This window comes from Phalacrocorax carbo, chromosome 18 (assembly GCF_963921805.1).
Source record: "Phalacrocorax carbo chromosome 18, bPhaCar2.1, whole genome shotgun sequence".
Taxonomy (NCBI): domain Eukaryota; kingdom Metazoa; phylum Chordata; class Aves; order Suliformes; family Phalacrocoracidae; genus Phalacrocorax; species Phalacrocorax carbo.
In genome coordinates, this window is record NC_087530.1 from 5,580,823 (window position 1) to 5,598,537 (window position 17,715).

At 38.6% G+C, this 17,715-nt stretch overlaps 1 protein-coding gene across 2 annotated transcripts in view; it reads left to right on the top strand.

Moving 5' to 3' along the window:
- Positions 1 to 17,715, top strand: part of MED27 (mediator complex subunit 27) — a 95,124-nt gene that overhangs the window by 23,001 nt on the left and 54,408 nt on the right. For both annotated transcript variants that reach the window (XM_064468625.1, XM_064468624.1), the window contains exon 3: positions 14,797 to 14,927. In XM_064468625.1, coding sequence (XP_064324695.1) covers positions 14,797 to 14,927 — 131 coding nt within the window. The remainder of the gene's footprint in view (positions 1 to 14,796; positions 14,928 to 17,715) is intronic.

The window sequence follows — 17,715 nt, forward strand, 5'->3', positions numbered from 1 at the left end:
AGTATTTTGCTCCCCCACCACCCCAGGTTCCTTAAATGCACACTAGTTTGTCATATCGCTGGCGGTATGATCTCAGACAGAAAGATCCTTCTCTGTGTGAAGTAAGTGCACAGTAAGGAGGCTGTGTAAGTATGTGCACTGCTGAAGAGTTAAGGATACTTTTGGAAAACTTAATGCTGAGTTTATCAGCTTGTGTCTGTTTCAAAATTTAATTGTAATGTAACAATTGTGTAGGTTTTTTAATGTGATTTTCTTGTCTATCTTTAAGACCAAAAAGATGCAGGTTGGGGTTGTTTTTTTGGGTTTGGTTTTTTTTCCCTTATGTATAATATGTTCTTACGTTCTCAATTTGCTGTTCAGACTGAACTTGTCACTTCCACTAGTTCTCTGATGTTCTGTGCCCACCATAGCTGCAGCGGTGGGTGCTGTGAGTGCTTGGCTCTGGAAGGTGTTTGCTTCTGGGCAGCTCAAAACTGTTGGAGGCGAAGGGGTTACTTTGTTTTTTGAGATGAGAAAGGTAAGAATAAGTGAGAATATAGGGTGCAGCATTTTGTGGCTGTTGCAGATTGGCAAGTTTTGGAGGGTGGCAGAACATGTATATTGGATGCGTTGTGCTTTTATGGGAGGCAGTTGATAAGGTGGGGTGAATACCTGTTTGTAATAGGCTGGTACTGAAATTTTGGTGCAGTGGAAACTGTGCCTAGGGAAGCCGGTGCTGTTCCCATAAGTCAGATGGACTTCGGAGTTTTCCAGCCCAGGTTAGAGGAGTGATTTTGATAATACACCATAAAATGAATTGGACAGCAAGGGAAACACTTCTGCCCTCTCTATTTCAGCTATGTCAGGCAGCTCAAATCTAGCTGAAGGCTTTGAGTCTCCGTAGCATCTGAAGCCTCGTAAGCTGCTGCTGCTATTTCAGTCAGGCTGTGAGGTACGGCGGCGAGGAGCGTGGAGCGGGGCAGCCTCTGCCGCCGCGTGCCGTGCCGTGGGCAGTTCTGCCCTTCCCTGGGGGGTCTCTTCTGGGGAGCTGTGAGCTGGGTGACAGCTGGGTGGCAGCTGGGTGGGGAAGGAGAACCTCCTCCAAGCCGTCCCAGATTTTTTCAAGAGACTAAGTAATAATATAATTTTTTTTCCCTTGATAATGGGAAGCATTCAGAAAAAGAAAAGGCCAGTAGTGTCGATTTTTTCTGACCAGTATATCCTCAGGACTTGTTGGCAATGTGGCCTTCAGTAGAGAAGGGTGAAGCAGCTGAAACAATCACCGAAGTTTTGTCTTATGATTTGAGGGAGGAAACACAGCTCTTGGTCAGATGAAGCTGTGTAGGAGAATTTTCTATTCCAATCCAATGTTATTGCCTCACTTGTAGCACTGTGGTCATTAGTGCTCTTAATTTACCTTCCAGTAAATACGCCAGATAAGCCACTGTGGCCAGCCACATAGCTTTATTTTTCTTATGATGGCCACCTGAAGCAATAGATTGATGTCTGCAATTTTTACTTCATTAATAATTAAGTCCACAAAGCAGTGAGAGGAGTGTCTGTTTACTTGGTGCCTTAAACTGGGGTATTGATGAACTGCTGGTTTTTGATCCGGTCAGGTTTTCTTAGTGATTATCAAGATACAGCAATAAGGTATGTCCAGATTTAGATAAGGAGCTGAAATGTCTGTGGGTTAGATGGTAGATTTTAAAGTGGTAATTGGGTTATTGAAGAGTGCCTGCAAGATAGGCAATGCATGAAGAGTCAAATGTTTGTGAGTCTCCTTTGAAATCCATAAAAATTAATCATTTAGGTTTTCCTGTGGTTTTAACTGTCCCACAGCAACTTAAAAATGGCTCAGTCTCAAAGTCTTAAAACTCTTTTGATAACATCAGTGTGAATTCCTAGCACAATAAAGAAACTGTAGTGTTTGTTTTATTATTTTCAAGAAGTAATTTTCAAATTCTTTTGTGGCAGTGAGTGATAGGAGTACTGTAGGACTCGTGTGGGTGGGGATGTTTTGTGCTGAATATGGTGACAGCTGCAAGTCTGGTCTTTATAAACCTGGGTTTGGCCCTAAGTATCATTCTCTTTCCCCTCTATTTCTATTTTGGGTCCGGTAAAGAGAAGCATATGTTTTCTTGCATCACCTATATTGGTGTTACCTTGAAGCATGACAAGGTTATGTGTTTGTATGGTAGAAGAGGAAATCTCAAATTGTGTTTGAGTTGTCTTAGACCTGCTTTTTTTTCCTTGTGATGTATTTAAAGATTTCTGTTATATACATGGTTAAATTCCATTCATGTAGATACACGTGTGTTGATGCTGCAATGTTGCTTCTGAAATTGGTACTGTTATATTATTAACATTGCAGATCATGCCAAGAAGGTGTCTTGCATTTCATATAGAACGTAAGAAGGTTTGCTTATTCCACATGAATATCTCAAACTGGGACTGAAGATGCTATAAAAATTTAAAAGGGATAAGGTCAGCCTGAAAAGCACATATTTTAAAAAGCAGAAAATCATCAATTTTTAACAAGCTTCCTTACCTCTTAGTACCTGTACTAATAACATTGTCAGTTATTAAAGCTTGAAAATGGTTTTAAGCATTATTTTAATGTAAAACTACTTGGTTGCCATTTGTCTACATGCCTGTTACTTTTGGGTTTTCTAGTTGAGAGACATGAGAACTGATCAAAAGCATTTGGGTTCCTATGCTCCTTCTGGATGATCAAACAAGTTCATTTTATTTCACTCATGAAAGAAAAGATAACGGATGACTCACTTTGTATCAACATCTTTATTGAGGGGGGGAAAAGTGAGTAAGAGGGTTCTTCATTATAGCAAAACCAAAGAAAAAAAAATCAGTAATTGAAAATAGAAGTTTAATAAATTCAGACTACAGCTGAGGTGCATTGTTTAAACACTCGTGATAATTAAGCACTGAAACAATTGGAAAGGAATGCCATGGGACTCAGCTTCCTTGGAAGACTTGAAAGGTGAGCACGTGCGCATTCTGCTTTTTTCTAACTGTTTGCTAAATTTTAAACAAAGTAGCTTGAATTAGTGAAGAGGCAAGACTAAATGTTACAAAGGTTATTTTAGATTGCCTTAATATTTCCTAAGGAGTTTGTGGAAAGGATTGACTCCAACTGTACAGGCTCTTAACCATAACATTTTTAACTCTTTTATTGTCCTTTTTTTTTCTTCCTTGTTCTGTGATGTGATCACTAACTATATGCCTTCTAATTTGAGGACTCGAAAGGAGAAGGGTCTGTATCCATGAGAACATGATGTCCTCCAAAGTGCAGAATTTAGTTCGGAAGTTCAAGATCTCAGTTTTTAACTTATTTCCAGACAATAGCAGGCAAGATGTGCTTCAGTTCCAGTTAGTGGCTGATCAAGACAGAAAGTAATGGTGAACAGGTGAACAGCTACCAACTAATCCTTTGTTTCAGGTGATAGAAGTGGGGGTAGAGATTCCAACCTTGCCATGACCTGACTTTCTGGCTGCTTCCAGGACTTCCTGAGCACCTGACTGCAGTTATCTATAGGAAGTATACTACAAATATAGTAAGCAGTAAAAACGTTTAGTGTTCTTAATCTGAGAGTGCTCAGATCCACACCCAGCATGAGTAGAATAAGAATTGTGAAGGTAAATTTAACAGTATTTGTAAAGAAGCAAGATAAAGCAGGAGACTATAGAAGACATCTGAGAAGATAAGTGTAGATGTGCGAAATACTGTAAATAACATTCTGTGCATGAAAATGAGTGCTGAATAGCTGCCTCTTCCTCCACGCGATCCTGCAGGCTGTGGTAACTTGAGGTCCTTTGGAAAGAAGTGCGTAATCGGTTTGAATCCTTACCATAAGCAGACTGATTCAGATTGCATAGGCAATACGAATTCAGTCATTTCCTAGCTACTGAATTCTTCATTTGTAACCTTAACCATTTCAATATAACTTTTTTAGCATATATAACAATACATGAAAAAACACTACTTCTCTCCTCCTGTATGTTAGCCTTTGGATATGAAATGTTTCTTGGGTTGGCACAAAAGCTCAGATCTTACTGTAAACATTGTGTTATAAATACCTAGATAAATACAATAAAAAGTGTTTGGAGAGGGTTTCTTCCTTTTGGTTCCAGTGAGAGAGCAGTAAATAAAATAATTGATGTGCCCTGTTAGCTGATGACCAAGTTTCATGTGGCATGTCTTTCCTTTGGCATGCACATAGCAGCAGCGCATTTTAGCACCTCGCCTACAGCATCCACCTCCTGACAGCAAAACTTGCCAATAGAAAAGCATTCAGCACTTCATTATTTCTACAACCTGAGTGCATTTGCAAATTAATTGATGTGTGGGAGGAAAGGCATCTGCTATTGTAGAAGACCTTAACTGTTGCAGTAAAACTAGAAATAAACTGGTTAGCTGTAGTGAGCTGCTATGCTGTTGCAGGTGTTGAAGCCTCTAAAGTGGCATCTTGTCCATTTTTCTTCTGTCTTAAGTATTTTCTTAAAAAAACAAAGCAAACCGCTCACTGGATTGTGAACATGGAAACAAGCAGCATGGTAGAGATAATACCGTATATAATTATTATATAGGGGCATTAGCAAGTAGTTTCATACTTCTTGCTGGCTCAGCACCAAAAGAGAGTTTTAATTAGGCCTGTAATGAATGACTGGGAGTGTTTTAAAGGCTATTAATCTTGTGGTATAATTGAGTTAATTATAATATCATTATAAGCTCCCATGAAAATAATATGAAGTGTATTCAATTGGTTTTACTCCTAAAGATATTTCTCAGGTCCCCTGGCTTCATCTGAAATACTCCTACTGGAAGTCACCAACACTGACAGAGAAAAATGTAAAACCGCGTTATGTGCCATTCCACCAAATGTTTCCGTCCAGTTCATCATCCTGTTCCTGGCCTTGGGCTCTCCGAGCTGCTGCTTTACCTGTAAACTGCGGGTAACTGCTTGCAGTGGAGTGTGTCTTTTTTAGCTTTCGTTGCACAGTGTAGTAGTTCCTTGTTTCTCTGGTTTCTCATCGGTTAGCTTACCCGAGTGCGGCAGATGAGGGTAAGAATATGTGATCTATTTTCAGAAATAAAGATTACAGCAGCTTTCGAACTGTTACTCTTTGTGCTGTGGTAAAAAAATGTGTAGCAAAAGAGGTGTTTTTGCAAAGCATATGGCCTTTACACTGGTTCAGACTACAGCAAGTTTTGGATTTGGTTGTAAAACATCCCTGTGCTTTCTGCACTCTCTAGTCAGAGTGTGACATCTTCAACAGATGGACAGATAAACTTTCCATAATCCATGTCGTTCCTTTCAGAAGAGGAGATGAGGCTCTTATTTGCAAAAGTTGTTGAGGAAAACCTCATCTGTATAACTCTGTTGTATGCTTAGATGTCGGGTGTGAAACTTTGATGGGTATGCAGCTAAGCGCTGGAGTTACTGATATTTTTGGGGCTGCCTTTTTGCAGATGCAAAGTCAGCCCTGCTTTTGTACGTACTTCAAGCCTTATTAGAGCATTTGCTTTATCTATTTTCAGAAGCATGTGCTTAATTGTGGAACAGGCATGTTGCTCAAATCCACCTTCTCTCTGTTTTGGCTGATAAACTGTCTGGTTTGCTTTTTGTAACCTTGTGTTATCAGGTTTGTTTTGCTTTAGTATTTTTAAATTCTACAATCAAGGGTTGTTTCCAACCTTAATTAACCCTGCTGGGATGGTAGAACTGCCTTTTTTCTTTCAGTAACTTTGCTGGTGACACTTCTATATTTTCCATCCTCTTGACTATTACAGATTTGTGTAAATAGTTTAGAAATGGCAGCTTGTGATGTATGGGCCTCTTTAACATTTCTATGATTTATGTGCACTGTGCTGAAAAAAAGCAGAGGAAGCATATTATTCTGGAAGAAATGTTGCCAGTCTTCAGTTTTTTCAGTCTTAGTTAAAAGCTACACTTTTATCAATCAAACCTGATAGATTCTTATTTCATTCCTAAAAACATTCATAACTTAACTCTTTGAAGTCTAAAGAAATAATTTGACTAAGACTTTAAAATGTCTACCTATTTTTTAAATGTCTAACTTTGAAATATCTTTTAAACTGATTTTTCAGAAGTTGGCTTTTTTATGCATTACAGCTTGGTCACCTGAAGTAGAGATTCAAAAATCAGAGTTGTGGGGTTTTGTTGGTTTTGTTTGGTTTTTTTTAAATAAAGTTTGGCCATTTGTTGCTATTATCAATAGTGCATTGCACAGACTACTGTAGTAGAACACGTTTTGGTCTCTAGCAGTATGGAGTAAGATGATTTCGCTACCTCCTGTACAAATGACAAGGACTGCAGATCTATGATTATCCAGCTTCTCATGTAAGTGTCCTAATGAAATGCAGCAATTGAATTTTTCTGAAGGCTAGTATTCTCTTTCAGAAAAAATTCCTGAAAGTCCATGATGTAAGCCGTAAATGGCTATTCTGAAGGGTTTTAAAAAAAAAAAGATAATTGAGTTTTCATTAACTAAAAACTGTTAATTAATAATATTGTTTCAGCTGGAGAAAATTTTCAGTGAAACTTCTCAGAGAAGGAAGAGTTCGCGCTGCTGCTGCTGATCGGCGGGATTGTTCTGTCTCCCAAAAATCATTGAGAGGTTGAAGACAGGATTCAGATACATGTCGTTAATTTTTGAACACAGAAAACTTGAGTTAAAGGCAGAAAAGCTCTTTTTGAATTGCCTTGTTGGGGGGAAAAAAGTTTCAGGTTTTGTTGACTGTTACATTTCAGCATTCTGCTTGCGAGTACAATGGTTATGGTCGTCTTCTCCAGCAAGTGTTCTAGAGATACTGCATTCAATTCTGAATGGACATGTTTTAAAGGGGAAAAAATAAGTGCTTCTTTTTGATATTTATCCTCCAGAATGCAGTTGATCTCGAACTTCCAGCCACCTACGGTGATTCTAGGGTTTGTCTGTGCAAAAATCCGTGTTGTTACAAGCGAGGGTGAGATTTTAAACCTCTTTCTCTAATTGCTTATAACAGTGACCTGTGTCAGTTGCTCTTACTTGTGTATTTGTGCTTTTTGTGGGTTACTTTATACTGTCTTGGAAGGAGTATAAATTAATCCAAGTATGAATATTCTGAAGCTATAGTAGGAATGTTCATATAGGGAAATAGGTCACATGCATTCTGTTCCAGATCTAACTGTCCTGCTTCAAGCTTTAATTGGTTGTCCTTGCTAGTGGGCTGGAAATGAGCATTCCCAGCAGCATTTCTTTGGGATGCCTGCTAGATGTAAAGAAAGAGGATATTAGCAAAAGTAACCATTTGAGGAAGAATTCTCTCCTAATTTGGCAAGCTCAGCTCAAACAGCTTAAACCGTACTCATGCAACCCCGTCTGCTGGCACAGTAGTGGGATAACCTCTAGTAGAAGAGATCGGTGATGTCTGGTATAGCTTTGCAGAGTGTATCTGTCTGCCCACGGCATACCTGTGTCGGGGTGAACTGTATGCTGGGGTTCTGATCTTTGAGTACACCTTCCCTTTCAGGAAGGCCATGGAGACTGAGTAAAGCCAGGTTTCCGTATGCTGGAAGAAAGGCCCACTGCTAGGCTAATAGCTACAGCCTGACACTCAGTGTGGGTATTTGCTAGTCTAAATATATTGTGCATTTTAATTATTGTGCAAGTGACCAAAGCTAAGGAAAGGCACTTAACAGAAGTTAAAATGATTAAATTTAATGAGTTTAGAAAAAAAAGTAATTTAGCAGCTCAAGTACCAGCCGGGGTCATTACTGCTACATTGCTTATCCACTAACGGATTTCCCTCTCATCTGTTCTTTGACTGTCTTTTTCCCATTTGTCTGATGGCACAACTGGACTAGTTGGATTTGCGTAAGCAGCACCTTATAGACATTTTATTGAAGAAGAGTGTTTATTTCTCTGTTCATCTGAAAAAGTAGTTTGTTTGCTATAGTGGTAAAGCCAACCACAGTGCTGCAAATCATGCATGCTGCTAGACAATTTGAAGAGTGTTGCTGAACCTGATTCCAGCCCTTTATTCTACCACTCAGTTTTAAAGTGTCTTCACATTTCTTACATAAGCACCTGAGCATCCCCTGTCACCGAGACAGCAGGCCATTCTTTATACTGACATCGCTGCCACCTGAGCCCTTGACACCAAAGATTAAGTCTAGGGCTTTAGAAAATATTAATTTTAGTGTGAGAGCAGCATCTTCCGTTCAAAGTTCTGGTGGCTGTTTAAGGGAGCACAGCAGCACTGGGGGAAGGTACTAATTGTGCCCTTACTCAGTCTTGAGTTTTAGTGATGACTTCTCCCTGCTACAGAGTATTTGTCCTATGCAAAGATAATACTTTTGTCAAAAAGGAACTTGGATTTTCTGTCAAATACTGATCAAGTGCACTTCTTGGGTTTTAGACTTTAATGAAATCCATTAAATGAATATATCACACAGAGTGACACTAAGACCATTTCCGTATCAGTGGACAACCTCTGTACCAACTACTACCCTTGAGCTCATGGTTACTTGAAAATACTGCTGTTTTACTGCATGTGGTTTTTTGTCATTTAGATGCTGAATGCAGTGTAATAGTTTTACTCTGCTTTTTGTGATTCTGTTATGTGTCTGGGCTGTAGCTGCATATCCAATGAAATGCCAGTTCGTTTAGTTATCTTTCAGGAAATACATATGTTCAAGCTCTTCAGAGCACCCAGAAGTGTTTATAAACATCTTAAGCATAAAATAAAGTTCTTCTGAAGAGGTAAATAAGGTAGTGTGTAGCCCCAAATTATGATTGCTCTGCCTCATTATCCATTTCAAATACTAGATCTCTTTAAACATCAGAGCCTGTTGGCTGTGTAGTGTCCCTTTGTGTTGACATTATCCAAAAAGCAAGAATGTCACTGATGTAACTATTAAATGGATTCCAGAGTACTTTAAGTTAAAAAAAAAAACAAACCCCAAAAACAAACCCCAACACCTGGAGGAGGAGTAGTGGCTTTTGCAGAGACTCAGCACAGATAATTCCATTGGCAGCAACGATGCCGATGCTGAAGTTTTGACCAATTCCTTCAAGAAAGTGCCACCAGATTTGCCATCTCTGCATAGTAAAAAGCCAAAGACTTGCAGGCAGTGTTGGAGTGAGGGAACATTGATGCAGTCATTCATTAGCAGAACTTCAGTGTTTTCGAAAGAAAAGTATGGGAAGAGCACACTTTAAGGCAGAAATCTGACACTAATTAAAACAGTGCTCTCAGCAAAAATAGGAATTCAAAAACAATGGAATAAAAGGGGTAGTGAAGACAAGATGTTAAAAGAAACAGGGATAAGTATCAATGTATTTCTGGCTATTGTAGTTTTTTTTTAATATATATCTATGTATAAATGTCTAAACTTGTTTTTCAACACCCTAGCCTTGGGAGGGAGGAGGAGAGACCTAAAGGAAAAGACTCTGCAGGGGCATGTGCATGTAGATGTCCTCAGAATGCTCCACACCTCCAGGTTTATTAACCAGGGGGAGGCAATGGTGCTGTGCATCTCAATGCAATGCAAATAAGACCTGTTGCACGTGAGAGGTTTTTAACAGAAGTGCGAGCTCATTAGTTTCATAGTTTAGTCAGATCAGGGTGTTTAGGAAAAGATCCAGTAACTTTTGTACAGGGATTTAAAAATGAATGAAATGGATATAGCCTTTGTTCCCATCACGAAAGGTATTTATTACTTAAATATTCTTGTGAACTGGAAAGTGTTTGGGGGGCATAAGTGCTTTGAAAAAATAGAACACAGTGTCCTAATTAAATTGTGAACTAGAGCAAAGCCACAACGTCTAGCTTTCCATTAATTGAAAAGCCAGTTCCACAAGAGGAAGACCAATGAGTAAATAAATTGGAGATTGCTCTTTTGGTTTATTGATGCTGTTTTGGCCAAGTCAAGAATTCAGCTATCCTAAAATGATCAAACATTGTTTGGAGAAAAAGAGAATTTCCAAACCGGCCTCATTATCTGAGAGAAGCTTAAAAATATCAATTAAGGTAGTTTAATTTCTCTCTTGCCTACTTTAGTCTGCAGAGATGAAACTGTGGGAGTGTCCTGCTTGCTAGCTCATTGCTCTTTTCAAAAGAACAACTAGAGTTTTATCATAATAGACAAATCCCTTGTTAGCTGCAAGGGAGAAATAATTTAATGATGAGGGGCAAAGTACTGTGCATCTTAAAAGGAGGCACATGTGCATGAGTTTGCCAGCATTACAGTGAGCTCAGAAAAATCTGTGATGGGCAAGTATCTCTCAGCCGCTTCTGTAAAACACCATTTCTTGGAGGAACGGAGGAACTTTTTTTTTAATATTACCTGTATCTGAGAAAGTACTTTGTATGTGGTCTGTAAGTGTTTACATGAGAATGGAAAAATATCACAACAGGGTAATGTGGTCACAAAGAAAAGTCATGCTTCTGATTTCACTTTTTAAAGAAAACCTATTGGTGCCTAAAAAGCTTTAAATAATGGAAAAATCTAAGTTCAACGTGCAACTGTGCGTTATGATCGATTGTAAATGCCCCAAGTGATGGGGCTTTTTTTGGGTGGTGGTTCTACACCCCCACCCCCCCCACCCACCCCCCCCGACTCTTCCCTTCTTCCTACCTGACCAATTTTTGCAACTTTAAATGGCCTTGTAAGTAAGTGAAGTGTAATGACTTGTTTGGTCAGCAGTCAGCACATGCAAAATCTCCAGTCCATGAATTATGTAAACAAAACACCTTTAGACCCAGCATGATTCTAAAGATGAAGCTTTAATTTTAAAAGTTCTAAATTAGCACTGTGTGCATGTTTTTTGTTTCATAACATAGATTGTCAAGTAATCCTATAGGCCAAAACATAATCAGTCATGGTACGGTTGGTACATTTCTGTTGAATGAAGGGGCTTCACTGCATTGGTCTGGTTTGAGCCCTTTGGCTGTAGCAGAAGTTCTCTCTGTGCTCCAGACCTTAAAGATCATCTGCAGACAACTGTGATCTTGCAGGGGGGCTGGAGGGGTTGTTTTAGGGGGTGTGTTGCCTCGTTTCTGACAGGAAGAGAGTGGGCAGGGTAGAATAAACAAAAGATATTAAGTGATTAACTTTTTTTAAAAAAATAATGCTTTTGGAACTAAATCCAGTCTGTATTTTTCTAAGACACGTCCTCTGTTTAAATAGTTCATGCGAAAGCCAAAATCATCTAACACGAATGAAGAAATTGCCCTCCTTCAATTACTACTGTGAGAAAAGTGATCCCAAAGTGCTATCCCTGCTATGATGTATTTCAGTTTGTGAGGAAGATTGAGAGCCGTTAATATATGAACATAGTTTTCATATACTCAGGAACACTGTGAAAATGTGAATTACGGCACCTGTAAAACATTAGCGATAATGTTTTCTAGACAATAAAGGCCATGTTGCCATTAACATTGAAAAATAATGAATCTCAAAAACAATGACATTTAAAAATAATCCAAGTTCTGTTTTTATTTACCTTCAGGTAGAGCTTTTGTATGGATTGAAGTGTTAGTTTCAGTACTTTTCCTACATCCTTGAGAACTAGATTCTCCTTTAATTTTAAAATGCGGAATTCACACATCTACTTGGAACCACAGTTTTAAGAAAAATATCAGCTATCATGAGACTCATCCTAAAACTGTACAAGTTGGCACTGGCATATATCCTAGCTGCTAAGTGTTATAAATTGATTTTTTTGTTGTTGTTGTTTTTTTATTTCTTAGTTTTCTGAAATAGATTTTATGTTTCATCTGCATGTATTTGGGAAGAAAGATCAATCTTGTTGAAATTTTACGGAGGAATATTTCATTAGGAAGTAAAGAGCTTAGCTTCACATAAACCAGTTGGAATTCCCCAAAGCTGAAAGACATGGATGCTTGCTGTAATAAAGCTGCAGAATGATGGGGAATTCCTTAGCGACTGATAAAGAAATGATGTGCAATACTACCTAGTGCTGCACCAATATTCAAGTTCGGTGAGTATTTAGCATATTTTGTGGATAAAGCTATTGCTGTTTACCATTCTGCTGGCTTAAATGAGCACAGTTGTCAAAAGCAGATGGGAGGTTGTTGGGAAAAAACGTAAAAAAGGCAGTCGTGCCCATCCACGAGTGCCCAACTCTTGGCTGCGCTGGGTCGCAGGCTCTCGCAGACCTGTGTGGAGCACACCTCTGTAGACACGAACTGAAACACACGACAGCTCTGCTGGGTCAGACCAAAGGCTCGTGTAGCCCCATGTCTCATCTCCAGCAGTACCTATAAGCACATGCCTGTTGTCCTCCCCAGGGTTCTTCCGGCCGTCAGGAGTCTCTGGCTCAGGGACTTCTTGAGCTAAATGTGGTTTCTATGTGTTCATTAACCCTCAAAGGGTTTGTGATGCACAAGCTCATCTCAGCTTCCCTGCATGAGCCTTTTAGGACCCGTGATATCCTCTGACAGTACGTTTCATGTGGCTTCCCTAAGGTGAAGATAGTATGTTAGGAAATGGCGTTCTTTTGTTAGTAAACAAAAACTTTGATGGGACTGGTATGTTTTTAGCTGAGATTTGCTGTCATGGCCAATGCTGGCAAAGGTGTTTATTTTGCAAGAGGAAAAATTAATGATGTGGCACGTTTGTTATCCACCAGGACTGTTGAATCTCCTGGCTATAGTTTTGATGCTAGTGGTACTGCTTTGGCACTATTTTCAATCTTGCTTCTATTCCTCAGAACAAATGATTAAGAAACAATTCCCCAATTTCTTCAGTTAACACCCCTCTGCCCCCAAAACGGAATGCATTCTGTGCAATACAGTAAGTGTTACTTTAATAATGTATAAATCAAGTTGGACAGAAACTGCCTGTCAGTTTTATTAACTTTGACCTTTTCTCCCATTATAAGGATGGTTTGGTAAATATTTAATGGCCCTCATAGATTTTGACAGTTGGATCTGCATTCCTGGGAGCAAAGGTAGATTATAAGCTATTTTCACTAATTGTAAGTATTTCTTTAATCACCGGGAGAGAGCCTTCAAGGACATAATTGTTTTTTAGAATATTTTTAATTCCTTTTTTTTCATGCCTGACCACAGAATGTCAGACTAGCCGGGAGGTTATGAAATATTTTTAAAAGGTTGCATTTAAAATTCATCTCTGATTAGCACCTGTGATTACCTCTGTCCCTGAGCAAGTGTCCAAATGATGTTGTTTACTTTAAATACGTGTCAGTGTCATTCTGTGCAGTGAACATAAGTGAATGGTGTCAACAGCACAAAATGGCTGAAGGAGGGCTGTTCGTAATGAGATGCAAGAAGAAAAGGGAAAAGTGTGTTCCTGGAGTCAGAGGGGTCTTCTGTCAGAGCTGTCTTTCCCTTTAATTCCCTGCATATTGCACTTGCTGCAAATTCTGGTAGTGAAGATTGAAAACTAAGCCCCTGACACTTTGAAACATTGCCTTTCAAACATGTACTGTCCATTGCTCTCATTGATTTCCACCCCCCCACCCCCTCCAGGAATCTGTCGGAGAAAAAAAAATTTGAGCAGAATTCATTGGTGTAAGCGGAGCCACTGGGGCAATGCAATGCCCCCCTCCCTGGCAGGGCACGGTTCTCTTCCCGTTAGGAATGCGATGTGTCTTCATGTTGTGCCACTGCCGAGATCACGTGGCAAAGCAGCCGAGTAGATCAGGAGCCTGTTAAATGGATGCTCTGAGCACTGACATTTGAGTCAAATTGGCTCACGGGATAGCTTCACTCATTTTAATAGCTGTCGTCGAGTAGATCGCTTTACCAAGCTTTGTCTCCCTCATTTTTCAGAACAGCTTTGCCTAAGATTACTTTATTTTCTGAACACTTGTAAGTCATGGTTTCCTAAATGTAACCTTTTTTATATGCAGATCATGGAAAGAGAGTTGTTAATTTATTAAACAGCTCACCTTTTTCAGAACAAATCTTTAGATAATGAGCACATTGATGTAGGGAGTGGAATGGTGAAGAAAACTGCATTTGTCTGACACTGAATCTTGAACTTTTTTCCACCCCCTTCTCTTCAAAAATGGGGAACTAAGAATGTAAATTGAAAGTGTTCACAGGCGAGTTTGAAACTTGTTGCACTCAAAGCTGATTTCAGGACTGACACAGCACTGTAGCTGTTCTTATATCTGCGAGCAATGGGAGTGTGCTCAAAATCTTGCAGATTCACATTGTGTCCTTCATAAATCGGTCTTTCATTGGCAAATAAAATAAAAGGTTAGAGGAGAAAGCTGCTGAATGTGAATCTTTCCGTTGCAGTGCTGTGGAGATGTGCTGGCAGGTATTTTAAAGGCTAGGTTTTTCTTTACAGTGGTAGAAACTTTGTGAATGTTTTGTGTTTTTATGTTTGAGAAAAAGATGAGTGTTCTTTCACTACATAAACCAGCTATTTAGAAATGGTTGCGTCTTTCTTCCTCTTATCCTCTTCAGAAAAGTAAGAATGCTTGATCCTTTGAGAGGAGAAACAGTCTCAACATTTAAAAGAAAGCCCAAGTTTCAGGAGAGTTAGGACTTGAGAGGATTCATCATCTTACTTGCCTATAGCGTGATTTCCATGTAATGCTTATTTCACACCAGTCATTTTAAATATGCTTTTGTTTGAATCATCTTCCATCCAAGCAATATATATGAAATACATACATTAACTTACTGACTAGCTGTAATTTGAATCAGATGGTACAGATAGTAGAGGTCTGACATAGATAGAGTACTGCAGTGGTGTATATTTTAATATATATATCTTTTTTATTATGCAGTTGCAGTACCATGCCGGGCTAGCATCTGGCCTTTTGAATCAGCAGTCTTTGAAACGTTCAGCCAACCAGATGGGAGTATCTGCAAAACGCAGACCAAAAGCCCAGCCAACAACTCTTGTCTTACCTCCTCAGTAAGTAATGGAATATTTTGAAGAGTTTACATGGTGGGGGGATTTTTTTTTTAAAACCTTTTATTGTAATTATTATTTCTTTAAAAGTCATTATATTAGCAGCTTGGTGCTTGCATTTTTGTTTCATACAAGATGAATTATTCTTGTTGGAAGGGTGGGGTACTCTATGGAAACAGTATTTTGCTGCTTCTGTTCATGGAGGCACTGTGACAACAGAAAAGTTGCAAGGTTCTGCTTTGTAGCAGGTCATAAACGTTTTTGCAACACAAGATTGTCATTGAGGAATGATGTTCCCCTGATTAGTATGACTTGGAGCTTCAAGTAGGACTTTTCTGAAGGTCCTGAAAGGCTGAAGCCAAAAAGTCTTTGGTGTGAGTACTTTCTCGACAAAGTCTCTCTGAGTCCATCTGTTCACCATATGTTAATTTTGCATTGGATCTAAACCTCTTTTACAGGTGACAAGCAATTATGAGGACACTTAGAAACTGTTTGAGGACACAGAGTATCAACACTTTAGGCAGTCTGTGTACTGATGCCAAAAACACAGAGAAGTCCACAACTAAGCTTATAAATTAATAAACTGCTTAAAATATTTAGTTACATATAAGAAAATGATTATTATGTAGAAAATGAAGTACTAAGCAATTATTCATTGTACTGAGTATCCTTGTAGTTTGTGGAAACTGCCTGCCTTTTTCACAGAACAAGAATCACTGATGTATAAACACTGTGCTACTAAAAACTTCATAGTTGTAATAAAAAAAGTCCCTGTTGTCACCAAAGTCCCCAGGCCTAAGTTGATAAAGGAATGAAAGGAAGTTTAGAGTTTTTTCCTTATATGAAATGAGAAGAAAAAAATCAGTGAACAGAGCTTGTATATTAACTTTAAAGGGCTGCTAATTCAAGAATTCATAAAATGACCTATTGTTTTATTGATATGTCAGACAAAGCAGAATGGCGAGAAGGGCAGCTCTACCAGAACTACAGGTTTGAAAACCAGATGTTGTTTCTCTTATATCTATGAAAGAACAAGGGTATGTTGTGACAAACTGGCTAATTCAGTTTCTTCCTTTGTTTTGGTATCAGGTTTATCTGGAGCTTACAATTGGAATTCTCCAAGAAGTCTATAAACTAGAGTACTGTGACGCCAGTGGTCACAGTTTTTACTCAGAGGTCTTAAAATATTTCAGTGTTTTGGCTTTGGGGGGTTTTGTTTGTTTGTTTGGGGTGTTTTGTTTTTTCTTTTTAAATTATAGCTTCTCTGGTTACTAGAAATATGTATGGTGAGACAGAAAGAGCTAGCTTCCATTTTTGCATAGAAAAGTCTGTACTTGAACAGTTGCAGCTGTATAAATCTTAGTATGAGTATGTAATGTACACATTTAAAAGTATTGTATGTCTTTTTATCTGCAGGTGATTTTTCCTTCAGTGCTGCATTTAGCTAGAATTTGCAGATAGAATGAAATTTTAGTGTGCTAACTAAACTTGAGCTAGTAGTTGAATTATGTTTCAGTATCTTATTACCACTTCAAGCATTATTCACAGGGAAAATATGTTTATGCTGAGCTGGCCCTTTATCTGTCCCCGGTTTCCTCCTCTCTGGCTTCTCTTTGACCTTTCCATATTTGTCCTTATTTGTTATCTTGGTGTGTCTTAAGAAGAGAATAATAGTTATATTAAATCAAATCAAATACCTGTTGAGCTCAATATCATGTCTCCAACACAGGGCAGAAGCGGATTATGAAAAGACTTATGCAAATAGGCTTATGAAAAGTATTAAAAAAATACAGCAAATGGATTTTAATATCTTGATTTTGCTGTAGTTTCATGCAAATAATGATGAATCATGCTGTGATTTTTTTTTTTTTCCTTTCTCTTCGTTCCCTCTAAAATGCAAAAGAAAACATCCAGGTGCAAAACTACATATCTTGTTGAAAGGCATACTGCATACTAATTTTCCCATGGCAATTCAGGGAAAATTTTTTTTTTTGCGTTATTGATTAGTCAGGGAAGGGGTAACTATTCCGTTGTCCTTTTTTTGCTTTGATGTATGCAATTAAAATTAAGTTCAGTGACAAGTCTTTGGGCTGAGTAACAATGTGCTATGAGTTGAGTATATATTCAATGTTGTTCAGAGTAACTATATTATTTAGAGATTTTCTTAAATGTAAGTGGTTAAAACCGGCTGTATGCCAAAATGTCATTTTAGGGCAGTAGATTGGAGCAAGTAGCAATACCGCAGTAATCCTTTTCGGCCAGCAAGGGAGTGAAGGAAACACGGTTGCCTGGGAGGTAACATAGGTGATGATTTGGACAAAGAATCTACTAAAAACTGTTCTGTTTTTATACAGATTCTGCATATGGATAGTTTTGATATTAAATAGGTCTTAATTTGAGTTAAAGGTGGTGTTAGAGAGCAGGTTACCAAATTATTTATGTTCCTGTTCCTTGAAGAAACTGCATGGGTAACTTATGCTATTGCACATTATGTTCTTAATGGCAATGATGCAAGCTGAGCAATTATCTTGCTAATCCATATCTTTGGCCTTCACTGCTATGGTGAGAGTTGAGTTTCATTCCACAGACTGAACATATGCAAATGGGGGCTTTTCTCACAAAACTTGATTCTTGTGCTGTGTCAACTCATCGTTCACTTGAGCCCTTCGTCTCCCTCCCTGCTCTGCTTTTTCTTCTCCTTTCCTCTCCAAAATGGCTTTAAAAAAAGAAAAAACAAAAAAAGCCCAAAACCAACTAAAGAAAAAAAATCCCAAACCCCTCTCAGCCTGTC